At 31.3% G+C, this 21485-nt stretch overlaps 1 protein-coding gene across 2 annotated transcripts in view; it reads right to left on the minus strand.

Annotated features, from left to right (window-relative positions):
* Positions 1 to 18223, minus strand: part of LOC109534486 (zinc transporter ZIP11) — an 87741-nt gene extending 69518 nt beyond the window's left edge. Inside the window, exons 1-4 of one of the 2 annotated variants that reach the window (XM_019900181.2) lie at positions 18006 to 18223; positions 9868 to 10102; positions 9605 to 9736; positions 6944 to 7172 (exon numbers count right to left, since the gene is read on the minus strand). In XM_019900181.2, the coding sequence (XP_019755740.1) occupies positions 6944 to 7172; positions 9605 to 9736; positions 9868 to 10102; positions 18006 to 18113 (704 nt within the window). In that variant the 5' untranslated portion in view covers positions 18114 to 18223. The remainder of the gene's footprint in view (positions 1 to 6943; positions 7173 to 9604; positions 9737 to 9867; positions 10103 to 18005) is intronic. The other variant, XM_019900182.2, reaches the window with a different exon arrangement.
* Positions 18224 to 21485: the final 3262 nt, after the last annotated feature.

The raw sequence follows: 21485 nt of genomic DNA on the forward strand, positions 1-21485 counted from the left end.
GAAAAACTCACCAGTTTGAAGGAATAAATCGAAAGCCTGAGAAAGGCCTACAAAACGTAGAAAAGTTCAATAATGAATAGTGTAAGATTAACTTAAACAACTATCTAAAAAAATCTATCCAAAACTAATCCAATAGCGGACAATTTTTGAAACATAAGGCATCAAAGTTAAAAATGCATATTTTATATCGTTTATATCTTTTATAACAATTATTTATGACCAGACTTGTGTTTGTACACGTTTTATGAAATGAAAAAACGTGCTCTTAATAGAAGTTCAACAGGCACATTCCTGCTTGATATATGTGAAGGTTAAAGTTGACCGCATTTCTTGATATTTTTGTATTGGGGGCTGGAAAATCCATGGTATACTCAACCCAGGTAAATACCTAATGAAGATGATTTGTGCGGACGAAATGAAAATTAATTACGTATTTTAAGAAACGACGACGAACTGATGGCTTTAACTTTTTACATCGAATCACTCTTTGTAGGAATGTTAACGAAAATCACTTAACCAACATTAAATAAAATCAAACCGTTTTAAAAACATTTCAGCAATTTTTTAAGTGCACGATTTTTTAAAACTTGCATATCAAATAGTCAATGAGTTATTCAACTGTTTGAATAATTAGTTTACTAGAGATGCGGTGAACGTTAAACATTAAATGTCTCAAGAAGGAATGATTGTAAAGACTACCAGGAGGCCGTTTTTCTCATAAAACATGTGCAATTACAATTAGGGTCATAAATAATTATTATACTATGTGATAAAAATAAATAAACTGCTGAAAACCGTCCCGGTATGAGACTTTTTTCACATAGTAGCATTACAAACAAAATAATTCATTATATATTATTATTATTATTATTTATTAACATTATTATATTAGGTATTTGGAAAACCGTTCACTTTCATAATCACTTTCGGATTAGAGAAATTAAGTTAAATCATGATGTTTTTAACCCATAAACCTGTGGTAAGATTTTGTGCAGACATTTTACAGACACCCCGTATTTTAAAATACCGACATCCAGAACTTCACATTTTAGTGGGGAAATGGTGATCAGATAGATAGATATGAGATAATAATATCAGAGCCCAAACGAACTCAAACTAAAAAATCAGGGAAAAACACAGCCAGGAATAGAATTTAAATTGTTCAGAAAAGACATTCAAACAGAGTTTTGTTTCATTAACGTGAAAGTGTCAGCCTTGCAGCTAAACAAACTGTGCTGAACAATTAATATGGAGTTTTACAAATATGTATATGTATAAAAGAGCGAGCTATTTTTATACATATTATTAGCTACACTTCTGATTTCTTCTGAGATTTGTCTAGATATTGACCTCGACTGTTAGGGCTTTATTTCATTGATAGTAATCGGGTTAAGGTTACTTAGAAGTTCTCCTAGTAAAAAAAAATTTTTTCTTACTGAAATTATTCTTATTGGCACCCTACATGTTTGATCGGATCAGAACTACTCTAGTGTTTACTATGGTGCGCTACTGTTCAATTCCATTAAAATTGTAAAACATTAAAACGTTTTTTCGCTCTTAAGCTACTTAAATTTTGGTTAGCTACTATTAAGTAACGTGACATTCATCAGTTCAAAAAAGTGTGGGAATATTGTACGAAAGCATTCCACCATTTATTCAGAAATTAAACGGTCGCAGTTCTACAATAACACTTCTTTTCAATAAACTTTCGTCACTTTTAGTAACAACACAAAATAAATAATGAAATACATGATGATGTGAAACATTTAACGAGCAGATATACAGGATGGTCATCTCCAGATGATGAAAACTATTATTAGTATATGCAGCAAGCACAATAGATCGTTGGAAATGGGAGTATCTACGCAAGTACTTGTGGAAGCCGATGAGTAAAGATAAGATAACTAGTTAAAAAGACCTTACGTAATTAACAAACATGCAACAGTTGCATATGTCCTTCTAGTCGACGTAATGTAACAACTTTCTCAGAACAAGCCTCAGAAGAACTGTTAGAGGGCATGATTTTTCCTAAGAAGGACCAAAGTTAGTCAATGTATGCTAAAAGCTTAAAGCTTCTCATTGGAGAATGAAAAAAAATGCTCAGAACATCAACCCATAGAATCATCACAATCTGGCAATAGTGTGCCACTATCACGTAGGTATCATGGTAGGAGGTCGTACGTTGTGAATGAATGAAAGCCAGCAGGGCAAAATCGGTGCGGGGGGACGGTACGACGAGGGGGCCTTCAGGAATTCGACAAAATGCCTGCGGCGCCGCACATTCCTGCGCACAAGACGTCTGTCTCCCCCCTGACCGGACGCCCCGTTTGCTCAGCTGTGAAGTGAACTAGTCGCTGGTAAAGGCCTTGTTGCCGAAGAAACCATGACTTTATGCTCAGTCCATCAGGAGCAATGTCTGAGTAACTGTTAAGATATATTTCGATCATTTGGAATGAAACGCCCTAAATAACACAGATACAAGGGGCTTCATAATGGTTCAAAGTTCTTTAAAGGAAGACGGATGACTGGGTTTTAGGGAAACAAGATGTGGACGAAATTACCATGTACTCACAACTGCAAAAACTAAAGACAATGATTCGGACAAACATGTGATGATTGACGTGGAACCTTCAGCAGGACAAAAACGCTGCTGATGACCTACTTGCTAAATTTGCGCATATTCCACCGCAGAGCCAGACACGCTAGAAACGTATGTGCGAGACTAGAAAGGTCGATTCTCACTATAGTGCAGCTCACGGTTCGCGCATGCTCCAGTCAAAATGGGATAAAGTATTCTAACATGTTATTTTAATGTTAATACTCCTCCCATTTAACCTTAAGCTGACGACCATGCCACAACTGCAATGCATAGAAACTTGATTATTCTTAAATAAATTTAAAAAAGCAAAAACATTGGCAATTCATCATTCTTACCAAAGCATAAGTTTTGAGTCTTTGACACCTCATACGCTCGCTCAAAAGTGTGCAAAATTTAAATGCTCCAAAGAAAACTCATAAGGTATTTAAATGGAAAATCTGCCGAGTAAAAACCCACCAAAACTCTGTTCTTAAAAGCGTTCTCGAATACTTTATAGATAAATTCCCACAGACTGATAAACATGATCTCAAAATGCACAAAACATAAAGATTATATCTTTATGTCATAATTATAGGATAACTTAGAAGAACTGCTCCCTTTAAATTATGGTCCTTCTTTCAGTTATTTAACTTATACGGCGATAGCATGAATCAACTAAGTACCAAGTACCACTACCATGTTGCCAATAGTTGCAATGTGTGGTGAAACCAGAGAATTATGAAAAGGTAGTAGTACTAAACGAGTACGGTCGCCGACCTCCGCAATTCCACTATACCAGTCAGACCGAAATTCCTTTGCAACCTTTCGATGACTAGTGGCATTGGCAAGTCAAAAATACGAGGGATACTGAGGAAGACTGAATCATTAAAGAATAAGTGAAAATATCAGCTGACGAATGCAAAATAATAATAATAGATGTCTTCATATAGCTGTTTGTACAATCAAAATAGATGTCCTTATTTCTGACAATTTACTCAAATGCTGATAAAGTATATCTTAAAAATATCTTCAAAAAACACCCAAAAATAGAACAGAAAGTAAGTAGTGCGAAGATGGAAAAATTCCGAACCGTCCATTCCATTGAACAAATTGAAGCAAAACATTTTTTTTTTCGGATTATTAAGCGCATCCGCCAATATAGAACAAAATAATTTATAAGATACAGACAAACTAGATCTAGATCTGCTGTAGAAAAAAGCTGTTTGATTAATTTATAATTAAGTGAGCTGTTAATGTATTGTAAACGCTAGATATTCACATCTAGTCGAGTATTAGACCATAAAATTTTGTTCCATACGCACATGCAACTTGAGTTTTTTTCTTGAGCAAATTTTAATGTAAAATTATTCATTGCAATATAACATTCTTTGGCTTAAGAAAAAAACATGCTGGTACCACATACCTCTGATGTGTTATCAGTTACTTCCTGTACCAGGAATATATTTTTTTGCTTTCTAGTTCTCGTTTGATGCATAATATAAACTGAATTTTTGATTAACCAAATGTGGATTGAGGAGTGAGAATTATGTTAGCATTCAAGGCAGTATCATACAAAAACCATAAGCACCGCGACATCTTTTGGTAGCTTGTGCTAACGGGATTGTACCACGCTGGTACAACTTGAAAGGAATATATATTTAGTAGAAGCCTTCGCCATTTATTTGATACTCATAAATAGGAGTCATAATGAGATTTAGCGTATCACCTGGAAACTTTGCATGTTTTAGAATAAACTTCACATAAACTTCCAGATTAAAAACAAGTTAGTTAGACAGAAATATAACTCAGTTAATACAACCAAGTTATTAACTTAATGGTTGAAGTATATACGGATTTTACGGTTCAGTCGCCTTCCAACAAAGAACATATATTTTAATCAATACTTAAATATGTAATCGTGGCACTCAAGTCAGGCTTTAACGCCTAAAAACAAACTTAAACATGAAACCGAGTAAAAAATTGCGTTTTATACAATAAATATAAAATTTTAATTGACTGCAAAGTTATCGTTAAAATACCTTCGAAGCACAGCATTCTTACATTAACATCTATAATTCTATATTTATATTTTTTCAAATCTAAAATAACGAAGTTATAGATCCGCTGTTTTATGCAGTATGATGTGGCGTTAAATATTTCAACAATTTCATTATACTTAATGAAACTCTTACAGATAATAATTTTTACTATTTGTCTCGTTAAGAAATTTTATTAGTGCTAATTAATTAGTGCTATGAAAGCTTAAAAAGTAGTTATTTACGTTACATTCCTGGAAGAGTACGGAGTTTATTAGCATTTGGCGAAGAATCAACAATTAAAATTTCGATTGATTGGTTCAAATTCGCGGTTCCAGATGAAAATTACTAATGCGAAAAACAAATCACGCTGGTTGTTTGCTATTGCTAAAATTCATACGAATGCATATCAGTAATACTAAGGAAAAAAAACTCTCTCTCAAATTAATTTCAAAACCATCGAAAAATACTACGAAAATGAATGAATGGAAATGAAAAGGGTTAATATTGAGACTTGAGTAAAACCTGATTACCACGCAAATTATCATTACATCCGGCTTCAGCATAAGGCGGAAATATTATTCCCGTACTGTTATCGTTTGTCGCGCAGTTAAGTTAAAACTAATTGAAACCGATAGTTTTTGGTGGCAAATATATCAATATTCCGACGATTTCACAAAAACTTAACTAGACACTACTTTATATAGAGAAACTAAATGACGGCGGACCCAATTTGGTTAATGGTAAACAGCACTAATTTACGGTAAAGCAAAACGAAAGTGAACTCGCAGCATTGCTTATAACTACGCTATCAAAGAAAAAAATTAAAAAGCGTGCATTTTTATTGTATATGAATAGATTTGTATTTTCGGTATATTTTATTATAACAGTTTTTAAACAAGTTTCTGAAGTAACCAGCGTTCGGGTTTTTTTCATTTGAACAAACCCGTACTTGTCAAATTCGTTACAAAAAAAATATAAATTACTTTTATTTTTGAACTACTTAATTAGGTCCTATAGCTTATAAGAATTTTACAATTTTAAACACTGTTTCAATTATAGTACATTTCCTTTTAAATAAAACACAAACGCTTTTTTTTAAGGCATAAAGTTTAATTTGCTTTATCAACAACGGCTAATGGTCAAATTGAATAAACATTCGATCATTTTTATTGCCTATAATAATCGTTAGGTACGTGGAAGTGTATGCAAATTTATGATTGTGTATTCTATCTAAAGATTTACTTTCACTCGCTTTTATACGAATTATCACACACCACTATTGAAAAACACAATGCTGAATATTTCAGTTTTCTCTACAAGTAGCCTATTGATTCAACTCATAAAAATGTATCCTACAAGGTGAACCAGACATTTGGCAAATATCAACCATTCTTTAGCAAGCTTGATGTTATAATATATTTAATTTCAAGATTCTCCGAGGACAAGATCTAGACTTGTCCAATATTAGAATTTCTTTTAGACGCAGAGAAAATCCATAACATATGCTGTCGCCTTTATAAAAATATTTTGTTCGAAGACAATCGTCTATGGAAAATTATTCATTGTCAAGGGTATGAACTCGGTAAAAAATACTAATCTGAGAATTCAAGTGCAATGTCAGATATTCAGTTGCAATCGAGTAGTGCGAGCTATTACATAATAAATATTTATCTTTACTGCTAAAATGACCTTTCTGTACACGTTATAAAATTCATAATTTATAAACGGACAGAATTTGCTCAAAACGTTTAAACCGATTAGAAACTAAATGTTCCTCAAATTAAAAGCAGAGGACTGAACTAATTCAACTTAAATACAGCTTCGCTGATAGTAGTTTGCGACTTAGAAACAAAATGACATGATAAGGATAGGCTAATAACTGTTCAATTTTGTATAAAAATAATTGGTGGATTCCATTTCAATAAATAAAAGCAACTTATTTATAATATTAATAATTGCTATATTACGAGAAACACTGAAAAATAATTCGTGCTTAATGATGCATTTCAGCGTCGATTTATGTCAAGAATATCGCAAAAAATAAATCATTAAAAAATTGTTACATTTGCGGTAAATTGGCAAGGTTTGGTTTTTCATCAGGAAGTTTAAAAAATAGCCGGAAGTGAAACCACGGACCAAATAATCAACAAAACCAGTTTTTAGTTACGGAAGATAATGCAGGTAAATGGAAGAGAAGCAAATTTTAGCATGCCGCCTTGCAATCACTTAAAGTGTTAAATTATAAAAGTGAATAATATAAATTTGTTATTATATACATATATAAAATAATGTATCAAATATTTAAAAAAGTGATAAAATTCTTTACCTTGCACTCTCAAAGTTGGCAGAAGTGGAACTTCCAGTAGCAGCAAATCCGACTCCAACAGCCAGCCCTTCAGGAATATTGTGGACAGTGATGGCCACTACCAGCAACATAATTCTCTTCCAACGGCCGCGTTCTATTTCCTCAATATTGCATTCTTCTTCCTCCATACTCTGTAGTACAAGGTTTCCATCAGCATGTTGGTCTTTGCTTGTGTGAAGCATTTTACCTACTGCAAAGCAAGAAGAAAACGTTATTAAAGAAGTTGGAACACTAACAAATTTAAAAGTTCAAAGAATAATTCAATTAATTTCAGCATTTTAATTTTTCATTTTCTATTAAGAAAATGATGTGTCCAAATTTGCAGTTTGCCCTGCCTTGGATTAAGTAAGATTAATTAAGTAAAATATTAACAATAGCTGTTAAAAATATGACGCAATGTATGTAATCAGTGGATAAAGTAATCGCTTCATCTGATAAGAGCAAATGGTCATACAAATAATAAATAGTCACGCCTATAAAAACAATTGCCTCAATTGAAACTTTAATATACTAGCATTTCTTCTTAAAACTAAGCAAGTCACATTTTGGCTTATTTGGCCTTAAAAATTTCAGAATATAGGTTCTTGCTGTTATTACTGGACATTATACAACATTTTATTTATATTGACCATTTTTTTCTTTGTTTCAATTTATCAAAGTTAACAGTATTATTTTCACTGCACAGTAAAAATGCCACAGAACCAAATAGAAATAACTTCATACGTACAATCGTTATGCTATTTCGTTTAATAATCAGTGAGAGTGCGTTCAATAATGAGAAATAAATCTGCATTTAAACGAATAATTGTAGTGCAATATTTCTATTATCACTTTTTGAGAGCATGAAAGTACTTGACATTGGATCAAGGTTTCGAAACTGTTATATTGTCTCCCTAAATGGTCTTAAGTCATAATTATTTATGAACAAAATAACATAAAATTCAAATATATCGTTTTATAATTAACTGCAGTGTTAAAATTAGAGAGTTGAAATTTGGGAAAAAAATTCTTAGGCACGATATGACTGGTACACAAGAATACTACTGGAGTAAGAAACATTGAAGGTTACTGAAACAACAGCTTTGCTACAGTTGTACCTAAATCCAGTAAATACATAGTGGCAAATACACTAAAAGCATATTTTATTTACCCAAGCTATACCCTTAATTCCAACGATTGACAAGCATTCTAACAATACTAATGTTGCCAAATTTTATGACATCTACGTGTGATACTCCTGTATATTTAGTGGCGGATAAACAAAAGTTTCTATTTTGGCTTAAAACTTTAATTTAATTTGCGCACTGCTTTTTCACCCGAAAATTGTGCGCTATAAGAGCGGAACCTTGGATCAATTGAAATCCAGTAATAACTTACCAGTCTTGAATAAATAAAAATAAAGCAACTTCAGTATAAATAAGCATGCAATAAAAGATATTAGAATTAAGACAAATTAAACTTGTCGTGTAAGAAGGACTAACAAATTGACAATGCAGTATCACTAAACAAACATTTTTTATGGCCTACCACTTTAAAAATTATATTCTACGCATAATAAAAGTACATTCAGTAATTATGAAATCCATTCAAATGATACAATGGAATTAAAAATAAAGATTTTGAAAATATTGCAACATTAAAACCACTAACGCAGCAATAGACTACTTGCATGCGTCCATAATAGTATGCACTTGCTTTCTGCTAAATAGTTTCAGTTTACCAAATTAAGAAATTTCAAAATATTGAAAAATTTGCAATTGAAAACTGTTCAATGTATTCAAATAAACCACGAAAAGAGATTCAAAGTGGTACTGCCTAAACGATGCAAAGTGGTAAATATTAAAAGTTATTTACATGTACAAATCCTGAATTTTCGTATATTTTTGATATTATGGGGCAATAATATGCATAAGTAGTATTGGCATAAAAAGGGTAAATAAATACATATGTACATTTTATCTTAAATAATCTTTTGCTGTATGCAAAATATATCTTTGAAAAATGTAAAGAGTATGTTTTTAGTTTACTAGTTAATTTTTACATTTTGTTTTGGGAACTTGCAGGGATATGGAGATTTTCGGATGAAAGTTTGTAACATTAACCTCCTGTAGCTTCATTAGCGATGAAAATTATTCTACATACCTCAATCTTAAATCGCAAAATACTAATGTGGATTATTAAATAATAATTATTTTTTAAATTTTTAATCCAAAAAAAATTAATATCTTCAAAGCCAAGCTATAAAATCATGGATAAAATTGGAAATCAATATAAAATCATTACAATTGAAATACAAAGATTAAAACACGTTCAAGCATCCTATTGAGATCAGGAAGCAATATAAATGTATGTATTATTATTACATATTATATTCTTGGTATGAAAGTAATGTTAGTTGCATAACAAAAAGCCCTAAAGGACATTCTTTAAAAAAAAACACTCAAAATTAATATAAAAATAAACGACGGCTTGAATTGTAAGATCCAATAAACACGACAACACGTGGTCAACAAATAACGATACCAAGTCACTTAACAAGTGTGAATGTAGAGTAGGTCTTTGTGGATTTCAGGTGTTTAAAAATAAATTTGTTTAATGCTTTGATATAATATGATAACTTACCCCTTCGACGATGAACGTGAGTGCCCCCGATGTCAGAAAACCCATCCACGGCAGTTGTGTCAGGTAGCGGCATATGTGCAGAGTCTCTTCGAGACCCATCTCTACTTTTTCCTTTATTAGAAGCATGGAGCGCTGTGAAAATTTAATAATATAAATTCTGTTGAAAGCAACATTTTTCATAACTAACAAGAAAATGTTCAATCAGCTCGCTTTGGAAGACTGCCATTGCATTTTACAAATGTCAGGAAATATTCTTCACATACCTAACATCATGTTCGGGGAGTGCAGACCGAGCACGGAAATGAGTACATCCGCACCATAGACAAAAAGTGATCCTAGTAGGAATCCCAATGCTACTGGAGCCCAGGCATATTCGCCATTTTCACCATAATATTTAGATTCACCGGCTAGTTCTATAGCTGGGGATAACAATGACCAAAATGATGCTGCCACCATCACACCAGCGGCAAAGCCTAAACTGGCATCCAAAACTTTCCTCTGGAACAAGGAAAATTAAATTTTCATTATTCGTCTTACAGCTTAGTTCAGCTTAATTGTGCTGAAAAATTAACAAATGAAACATGGGGAATAAGTTTAGTTGCAAGAGAAAACTTGACAAAAACAAGCTAAGTTTTTTGACAATTTTAATTAAAAACCAACCATTTGATAAATGCTTATTTTTGCGTCTCTTATATTGTTTGAAACAAACCGAAGAAATATGAACATAAATAAGAAAGAACCTAAAGCTAGGATTCAATCAAAAACAAGCAGTATTGTGATTGTAAAGTAAAAGAAGGAAATTATATACAGGGTGTCAATCTATACATGGCAAACTATAACACGGAAAATTTTGAAAATTCGCCGGCAGAGCAAAATTATTCTGGGCAAACAATTTAAAACATTTTCAAAATCATTTCTTAATATGACTTACGCTTGTACCGGAAGTAAGCAAAGTAATCAAGCTAATAGTTTTAGGTGAAATATCCGTTATAGTAGATTTCCGAATTCTACTGAAAATATTTCAAGTATGCTATACTTAAGCCTAACCGTTTTTCAGATACTTACAATTTTAAGACAAAAATTAAATTTGCGCCATTAAAATAACTTAAAATTTCAGTTATTATGTATTTTTCTACCGCGTTCTTATTGAGAAACAAACACTTTACTATACTTTTAGTTACAGTTTGATTTCTATTAATACAAAGTGTTAAACATAAGTTCAGGATTGAAACTGAGAAAACCGCCAATTTTTTTTCGAAATGAAAACCTCAAACAGTAATAATTTTATCTGATTTAATACAAATAAAAATAATAATTTTGTTTAAAATTGCCTATGACAAAAATGTTTACTTTCCGATATATTTTGAACGTTTGAAAATGTCAGATATATACTAGTTATCTCAAGGACATTTGAAATGATTGCCATTCGATAGTCGCAAAAACAGAAACGGTGTGCTGTTAAGCAAATTGAATAAAAGTAAAAAATAAACAAATAAATTTGTTAATATGTTTGAAAATATAAAAAGCCTATTGAGTCTTTTTCAAAAAGACCCCACTAAATACTTTCTTATAAAAATTGTAGCAAAGTAAAACTTTCACAAATCATGAATTGGGTTAAAAGTGTGTTTGCTATTTAGGCAACCTTTCATCAAGCCATAAAAGTTCAAAGTTTTATAGAAAAAACTAGTAAGAGACTCATGTTTTGAAAACCTGTTCTTTGAGTATTTCGCTTCTAGATTTTTGTATGTTTTAAAAATACAGAATTTTGTCACGTCTTCTATTACAGATTCGTAGGGTGCTTTTATTTCACAATAAAGAACAAGAACAAATTCTTTATATTTCTCTTACAGCTTAAGCCTAAACTGCCTAAGTGTGTCATACATATCTGAGCTCTTAATTATGCCTTGATAAGGAATTTCCTCTTTATTGTGAAATAAAAGGACTCTTTATCCATCTGTAATAGAAGACCTAAGGAAATTATTTTTCAAACTCAAAAATTTGGACTCAAAACACTCAAAAAACAGGTTTTGAGAACATTAATCCGCTTCAACCATACAGAACTTTCTTTAATAGCCTCATAGGTGAGCGCGGTCCAAAAGGATACCGTCGCTTTTATGCTGCGGGTAAAGGAAATCAATCACAACTCATGACACGAGTTGAATCTGGATCTGCCATTTAAGCAGCCTTTACCAAACATACCAAGCTTCAAAAGGTAAAATTTTCAGGAAAATGGCACCAAAGACTAATCAGAAAAATATTGTCAAAATCAAGTTGTTATTCGTAGCTCATAATGATGCGAACAAAGAAGCATTAATAAATTATAGCTTGGCTCGAATGTGAGGCTGCCATTTAGGGAAGCCTACAAAAAAAATTAAGCTCGAATGGCTGGAAATTTCATAAAAATCGAATAAAAACGATTGATTCGATAGTTAGCATTTCATTTAGTATAAAAGTCTACTGCGCCCCATCAGCAGATATGTTGTTGTTTATCATTAGCTGAAACAGCTGTATTGTTTATAGCGATCATCATTTAACGAGTTTGTACATGAAATTTCCTTTCAAAATATTGCTGTATAAACTGGAATTTTCTACAACATTGTAAAGAACAAAAAAGTGGAATTGAACCACAAAGCCATGGAATTACTCATCCAAAGGGCGATCAAGCACATTATTATATCATCATGTTGGTTCTGTAGTGAGTTTTTTTAAGAAGCTGTTTAAATATTCAGTTTAGTACAGGCAATGGACTAAATCGGACGCCAGTCCTTTGTGCAATGTGTATGGCGATTTTAGATAAATATAATGAAAAAATGTGGGATAATTATGGCCCTTAAAGCAAGTGCGGTTACCCTGCGATCAAACTGCCAGATTAAAGTTTTCAATTCAGAATGCATTTTCATTGTTTGATCAAGTGTAGTGTGAACTTTTTGAAGATTTATGGGTTGAAAATGGAGGGGACGCCAACTTACAGAAAGCGGGTAAGAATGATGAATGTATAAATCCTTTATCTCAATCGATTTTCGTTTTGAAATGCATGGTTTATATTTTTTATTCTTTGCTTTGAACATATTTCCTGCTGTACTCAAGACATTTTCTTCTTTCTTTTCAGTAAGTTTGGTATTACTTTGCCCCTGGTTGCCAGGTAGATGTAGAGCTTTTAGTCCCATATTATTGACTTGTATTTTATTATATTGTTGCATGCCATATTTGTTGGGCAAAACTTGTTTGGGCAATTTAAGAACTACATCTTGATCGGTAAATTATTTAACCTGCTGCCGCTGAAAACTGGGTTTTATCGAATGTCGAACGTATAAAAGATGTTTACCCCAGCCTTGTCAAAGGATTCATATCAAATTAATTACCAGATATTGCAAGATTTATTGCCAAGTATCTTCAAGGAATAGCCTGTAGTGAAAATGGGACATTTGGCTTCGATGACCTAGAGAACTAATTGACCCACTGACAAAATGTTCAGAAATTACATTTTTTAGCTCAAGGTATTTATTGTATTCGAATTATATAAGTATTTACAAATTGCTAATCGGGCAAATAGTAAACAGTGACTTTTCAAAAGTAATAGACTAATAGACCAAGGATTAAATCCAAAATGCATATGTTTCAATGAAATAAGTATCAATATCATTGTTAGTGGAAAATAATGAGCTAGATTTACATACAATGTGGATTTTCAATCCAATTAGGAATTATTGTTATTTGAGTGATTTGTTTTAAATTATATTTAGTTTTACTAATGGACTATAAAAAGGCTTATTGCCAGAATAGCTCTTACCTCATAGAATACCAAAATACGAGGAAGATAGTTAATTATGTCATATTTTACACTGATATTAAAATTAATGTAACCAATATTTTCATTAATACTGATTTACATTGATCAGTCGCTATAAAAACGATTTAATCCATTCAAAGCTAAAGATTTATTATTTAAAGAAACGATATGCAATTCCAGTGAAAATTGCGCCATTACAAAACACGACTCTCTTATCGAACATTCTTCAATTGAAAATTGCATCGGGTACTTAGGAACATTAATTATTTTGATTCATAAACAATGATCATGCAATTAAGTCGACTTTCGTTCCATATGTCTTTATGCTTAATGCTAGCTTTATGCTAACAAGCTTTATAATATTAGAAACAAATAAAATTAAATCTTAATAACAATATAGTATTTTAAGCGGATGATTTAAATTATTAATCCACTAACTCGTTCTGAAAAGGTTACTGACAAGCCCCTATCTATATTACACTAATTAAATCAGTCGTTTCTACATTACAACGAATATTATAACGAGTTTTTTAAATTACATATGGCTCTTTAGATATGTAAAAGTAATTGCATTCTTAACCAACATTTAAATTCAAAATCTATAGGCGTTTTTTTATTATTATATGTAGTCTATTTGTCTTCTGCATTATAACAATAATGCAAACATTAAAGTTTTTATTTTAAAATGGATAAAGAATTAATGAATGGTTAAATGTGTCAAATAAAAGTAATAATGTGAAATACTTAATGTTTACCTGTTTTCTAAAAGTGGATCTCTAATTTTCACAACATAAATCAATAAAGATCGAGTAGTTTTTTATAAAATTAAAAACTGTAATGAACATAAAAAATATTGTGCAGCTCAATTTCAATACAACTTATAAAAAATGATGATTGAGTTTTTATCAGTATAACATATAAAACAATGCTGGATTAAATAATATGCATGCAAAAATAACTAAAAAAAAATAATAATAAAGGAATTAATTCATTAGAAATATAAGGAAAGGAAAGGAAGTCCTGAAAGGTATGATCAAGAATAAAGGTTACGTCAACAATGCTAATATACATTCATGTGAAACAATTCAATATCAATGTAATGGTTTTAGTTCAATACCTATACCCAAAATATATGGTTTATTTATTAGTTTCACTTTCACGAGTTGGTCAAATTTGAACTTTGATTGGATGGGTTAACTAATAAACTAATATAAAAATTTGAGACTAAAGACGGATAAAGCCCTTAAAGTAGTTTTTTGTATGTGTATGATTGTAAAATTAAAGTAGTGTGGAAATTACTATAAACTTTTTATTACATTAACAGGTGCAAAAGCGTGCGGAATAGTTGAGGTGTATTAAAGTCTTACATGATGATGAGCGTCAAATTCGAGTCACCTTATTGTTATAAAAAAGTTGATTAATATTATTGCTACAAAAACTAAAAGTTATAGTGCAGAACCGTTTTACATTTGCTTTTTTCCTTTCTTATCTTATATTCCAAATACTTCCAGAATACTAAAAATCTACATGGAATTGAAATGTTAATTTGTTTAAAATTTCCTTAATAATCTATAAGATTGGAACCGTCGACATTGATGTTACTGATTTAATATTATCTATCCTAATTTGAAAGGACTTATTATCCCAAATGAAATTAAACACGGTCACTAACAAAATTTTGTCCCATTACGGACATTTTGCCTTCTAGTTCCCATCATCAAGTCAATTTATTTAACTATGAACCTGTAAATAGGACCGTATTTCTAATAAGCTAAATGTTTTATTAGCATTAACATTCATTATCAGACCTTAATAGCTTATCTTTCTGTTGCATAGAGTTTGTTTCAAAAGAGCTCGAATTAATATTGTATCTATAATTTAATATTTAACAAGGCGTTAGATTATCGTTTACCTATAAAAATAAAGTAAAATCAGGCGGTGGTGAATTTGATACGCTCATATAGGGTTATCAAGAGGAGAAAAATTGCAAATATTATATATATTATATGAAATCAAGGAATCAGGAGGAAGGACGATGATTAGAAAAATGAACTTTGTATATGTACTTCCAACCATTCTCAACAAAAGTGATTCACATTAAGAAGGAGAATATCGACAAAAAAATTAGGGAGCCAATAAGGTGCTGAGTTAACATGCTAAGCAAACAAAGAATAATCAATCGCTGTTAAGTATAAACAAATCTGATTACCGGACTTGAAAGTGTACTTACGTACTTTATTTTTTAAGTTGGCTAATCTCCACCAATAAATGTATTAACGTACAATCTTAATATGTTTTAGTTTCTACTTAAAAGCTCTAATTTTAGACACCCACACAAACAGATTTATTTCTCTTAATAAAATTTCCGGCTCGTGATTCTACGGATAGAATACCAGTCAAATTTAGCTTTTCGCATCAAAATATTCGTATAACTTAGAAACAAATTTCACTGTAATTGATCGTAACTTTCGTCCGTTATTAGAAGAAACAGATATTTTTGGAAGAAGTTTGAAAGGAGCCAGACATTTTTACTTAATAAATTTTGACTAGTGTGGCTTCTTGTGACCCAACGAATGTAGTAGCGTTTTAATCGTGTGCTTAGGGGACACCCTGTAGAACCATAGGAAAATATTGGAATGCTTTTGCAATGAATGGGTTTTGGATTGGGCAATGTTTCGTAGAAACTGGGTCAAAATAAACATATTTGAAAATTTTTGCGAGTATATTCCTAAGTTATTACCTACATATGCACATATATATACATATTTAGGTAATTTGTAATGTTGTATGTAATTCCAATTTTGGCGATTCCAACAACGATTTTTTTACGATCTGGATTTCTTATGTTATTATGGGCATTCATAGTGATGAGTAGAAAAATGAAATTTATAATTGATTATTACACGGTTTAATGCGTATTTGTAAAATTGTTGTAACGAAAGTAGCTCATAGATACGCGCTCAAATTTAACGCATAGTATAAATATTTCCCAGCTTTTGAGTGTGCATATTTTCTCAATTGGTAATCTGATTTGAACGGGTTTTCTATCAAAGCTTACCGCTATTGTTCGGCAAAATTTGCGTTATAATATATGCTAAAGAAATGCAATAAACATATTGTTCAGGGTATTTAAATACTGTCATGTTTTCTTGGACAAAGTTGAAAGCTTTCTGAGGGAAATATGAGGTAGGCGAAAGAGAAAAAAGTATATGATGTTATAGCCTCATGTCTTGAGTTATCTAAATTCTACATATAGAAGGTGTCCCATAATAATACAGATAGTGCGCTATTCTGTGCACCAATATCAGACGATCTGACCTAAGTTTTATTAACAAAAAATGTCTGGCCCCTCTGCTATTGATGATCAAAGTTCTTCAAAAAAGAATGGTACGATGTATTTTGGTGAAACTCGCTGTAAATTTGTTCTTATGTAAGACTCATATTTTGATGAAACAATCGAGTTCATCGGTTTTGGACACGTGGTGAATTCTTGAGTGTCGTGGTACAAAAACTACCAGAACTTTTTATTTGGTGGACGAAATCAACTAATTTTTTTTTGGTTGATGCCCTAATCATTGATTCACAATTTCGTACTCTTTGTAAAACCTTGTAGCATTCATAGTTTTTGCGAACAAAAATATTTCTGTTTTCTTGCCACTTAACAATGTTAGACATTAACAGCAAATACTGTTTTCCGGCCGAAATTTACTTAAACTGATTATTTGCGAGGAAAACTTGTCGAAAAACTCTGTGCAAAGAACATTTTATAAATTGATCAAACTAAACAAGTTTTTTAGTTATATTTGATGTCAGTTTCATGATATCCACAGTCAAAAGTTAGGAAATATTTAAGCTAGGCGGTAAATTTGCGACGTAGTGTAATTACCTATATAATTAATGTACATTTGCATATCAGAATAAGTAAAAATTCTATTTAGCTGCTATTATTTAATGTTAACAGGAGTAGAGTAAACTAGCGTTTTAAGGTCATCAAAAAAGATTCAAAGAGGTAAGATCGGGAGGACGAGGTGGCCATAAAATAGAACCACCTCGGCTACTACTACTTCTAATATTACTCACTAGTTCCAATATATTAATTAATTATTGCAAAGGTTTTAAGGAACATTATAGTAAAAAACCTACCTGGACCTATATAAGCAACTGATTTGTACTTATTAGAAAAGTAAATTTTGACTGTATGCCTACAGTATAAAGGCTGTTTTGCGGAAAAATTTCCACTTCAAAAGAACGAGTAATTATGAATCGCTTGTATTATAAAAAATTAAAAAACGGCAAATAAACTGTGAAATGAATAATAAATTAAATATTTTCAACTTCACTTCACTTTGAAAGCCCATTCTATTAATTCTGATAACTGTGGCGATAATAAAAATATTATATAAATAATTTATAAATTTCATGCAGTACATTGTTATTCAGCTTATGGATCTTCAGACTTATTTTGCTGAATGATATAAATAGAACACGGTACACCTGGTTTCACTTGAGACTGAAAATCAGCAAAATTTGATCAAAACAAATTAAACAAATTAAAGCACTATAGCAGTAGAGGGTTTGTTTACATCGTAAATTGAGGTTATGTTTACTAACCTGAGAGCCTCGGATGATAACAACTAGGGAAGCACCACATGCAGTTAATCCCCAGGTGAATAATGTGCCTAAAAAGGCCTGCATAACCGGCGAATAGCCTTCAATCATGTTTTCGTTGTTGTTTTATTTAATTTGCGTGTTGAAATCGAGTTAACAAAACCGCGTACCCGCACAAACTGCCATTTCTGCGCCCATACTTCTACTATATGAAACGTGTCAAAAATCGACATGCGCGAAAAATCGCATGCTCGGATTCATTTGGAATTAAATAAAAAATTATTAATTGTGCATAGTTGATAAAGCTCAGTAAATAATTGACTGGTTGGGGAGCATTCGGTAGACGGTCTTGAACTTATACTCTCAAAGCGCCAGGAACTCTTTATATTAACTAACTCTTAGGGTCTTCATGAACTTGTACTGCATGAATTAAAGACATAATTGTTCTCTTGCCACTTCATGACTTGGTACTTGTTAAGTCAATTGATTTAGAAACCCATTTTTCTAAATTAACTTTTGAAATATTCAGCTTATGGATGGTGCTCGGAACTATGAACGTTCATCTACAAATAATGATCGATCAAATCTCATAATATCCTTAATTTAAAATAATTTCAGTTCGTTAGGAGAACGATTAGACTCCTATTAGTTAGTGTTAGTTAATACGATTATACAGGGGGCTTTGAATCGAATAGCTTGATAAATTGGTAAGTACTTACATCCATAAAAAAATGCTTGCTAAAGGAGCTATGCCGCTTTAAAAACGTCAATTTTTGCGAATTATTTCTAATGCTTAAAATTGAAAACGTATGTACAGGGTGTTTCCTCATAAGTTGACACCTTCCGCCCTAATTCGTTTATTTCAAAAAACTTCTAACAGTGACCAACACAAAAGTTCTTCAATTTTTTTAATTTTTTTAAAATCTGAATTTAAAATAAAAATATGAAACACGGAACTGTCAAAATTTGACTTTGAACGTTTTTTTAAATGAAACACCCTATATATTATTAGACATATCAAAGGGATTTTTTTCCTGATTTGAAAAATATACAGGGTTAATTTTTTAAAGTGTTACAAGGCTTAAGTGTTTAAAGTGTTACAATATCTAAGAAACGGTTTCAAATATATTTATAAAATTTTGGGAAAACAAGAAATAGGTACGGGGACGTATTTTAACATATGTTTTATTATTCTACTCAAGCGCCCTCTGTATGAAGTAAAGGCAACATTAAAATTTTAAAAGGAATGATATATTTTTGAATGTAAAATCTAAATCAGCATAAGAAACTATGTATGTGTAGAAATTTTTATGTCATTTGATCACTTAGTTCCAGAATGATAACGTGCAACATAAATTTAAAAAAATAAATTTATTAAATTATGACCCTACCAATAGTAATCAAATACGTTTCAGGATATGTTCAAAATGCCTGCCTTCAACTTCCAAACACTATACTACTCTATTTTTTAAAGAATTTTGAAATTTTTGACAATTTGGAAAACCACTGACAAACATGTTTAATTGTATTGAAATTCAATAAAACTTAAATTATCGATACTTGTGTAACCAGACGAGTAAACCATGCAAAAATTTGTACACATACGTAGTTTTTCATATAGAATCAAGTAGATCGCTTCAGTAGAATAGTAAAAAATATGTTAAAACATGTCCCTCTACCTATCTATTACTTTCCAAAATTTTTATAAATATATTGCAAGCTGTTTCTGAGGTATAGCCTTGTAACACTTTAAAAAACTCCCCCTGTATATTTTGCTTATGTTTGTATTAGCCGTTTTTTCTTTATTGCGTTTAAAAAATTATAAATAGCAACAAATCAAAGTTTCCTTGAAATGCGACCAGGCGCTACACACCCCATAACTTTCGCCCAGTAGCACTTTTTTTTAATGGAAATATTGATATCTGGATTGTACGAGCGTCCTATCCAATGGGCTTCAAATAGCCCCGACCTAACGCCTCTTGATTCTTTTCTCTAGGGTTATTTAAATAATATTGTGTATGAAAATCTAGTCAGACACGTGTCTATCCACTATTTTAAGGTACCTTAAAATAGTGGATGCAATTAACGATATTAATAAACCAATATATTCAAAACGTTATAGATAAAATTGAAGTAGATTATAGAGTATGTCTAGCGTTAAACGGAGGTCATATGCAAATAGAGTGATGTTAATGACTTTGTTTTTATTTATTTACGGGCTTTAAAATTGATAGTAGCAGTAAATTCTGTTTTGCTCTCTTTCTATAGTTTTTTGTTTCATTTCAGGCGACTTTAATTTGCTGCTAACCAACATAATCCAGAAAAAACGGTTAATACAAATCTAGGCAATGTATACCTACATTTCTGAAACCAGAAAAGAAATCCAACCCACCTGTCCAAAAGTATATAGGGTGTTTCATTAACAAAAATAGACCTTATGTCAAATTTTGACATTTCCGTGTTTTATATTTTCATTTTAAATTCAGATTTAAAAAATTTGAGTAAAATTAAACAACTTTTGTGTTGGCCACTTTCACAATTTCTTTGATATAAACGATCTAAGGGGGGTGTCAGCTTATGGGGATACACCCTGTACATACTGTTACTGTTAATTTATTTTATTTGAAATTGTTGTCATCAAGTAACATATATTTTGGAAGGTAGAGATTTTTGTAGGATTTCGGAGAGTTGTTGTTGAAAAATGTTCTCCATAGATCCACAGATCTATGGAGATTTCCAATTTTACAATCTCCATAGATTGTGAAAATGTGGGTTTTACCAAAAAGGTACCTACTGGCAATTGATTCCACTCAGACGCATAATTTTTCAGCAAAATTTCAGACAAATTAATGCTGATTGAAATAATAAATAAATCTCATATTTATATGAAAGAAAGATAATTTTGAAATGTACAGGATGGTTAGGTATTAGTTTTAAGTTAGGTTTACTATTATTCAGGGGTTTATTCAACCGTAACACCGTAAAGTGACAACCACCACCGGAATATCTGTTTTCTAATATTTTCTAATAAAAACGGTCTATAGTTGATATCCCTAAGATTAATGGCTTTCGAGATATTAGCAATTAAAGTATTCCATGCGTTACATTTAGAGTTGTAGACACGTAAGTAACAAAAATTACCTTAGTAGGCTGTGATGTTTTCTAATTAGTTTAACACTTTCGAGAAATGGCATAAATTGTTTTGGTCTTCACATTTTACCACCCAATTTAAATATATTTTTGTATTTATATTTTCTACGGAATAATTTACTTGATTATTTGGAAGACATTCCTCGAAACATAAGGCATGATAAAGTCTTACTTGAGAGAATTACCTGACCGCAAAGGTTCTCGAATCGTTAGATTGGCCGAGAAAGTCAAACACTATGGTCAGCATAAAGTCTCGATTTTAATCCTCTAAATTTGCTTGTATGTGCATACCTGAAGTTTTTAGTGTATGAATTTGGTATAATAAATAACCAA

This window comes from Dendroctonus ponderosae, unplaced genomic scaffold (assembly GCF_020466585.1).
Source record: "Dendroctonus ponderosae isolate FM_Combo_2020 unplaced genomic scaffold, Dpon_F_20191213v2 Dpon_F_20191213_8, whole genome shotgun sequence".
Lineage (NCBI taxonomy): Eukaryota > Metazoa > Arthropoda > Insecta > Coleoptera > Curculionidae > Dendroctonus > Dendroctonus ponderosae.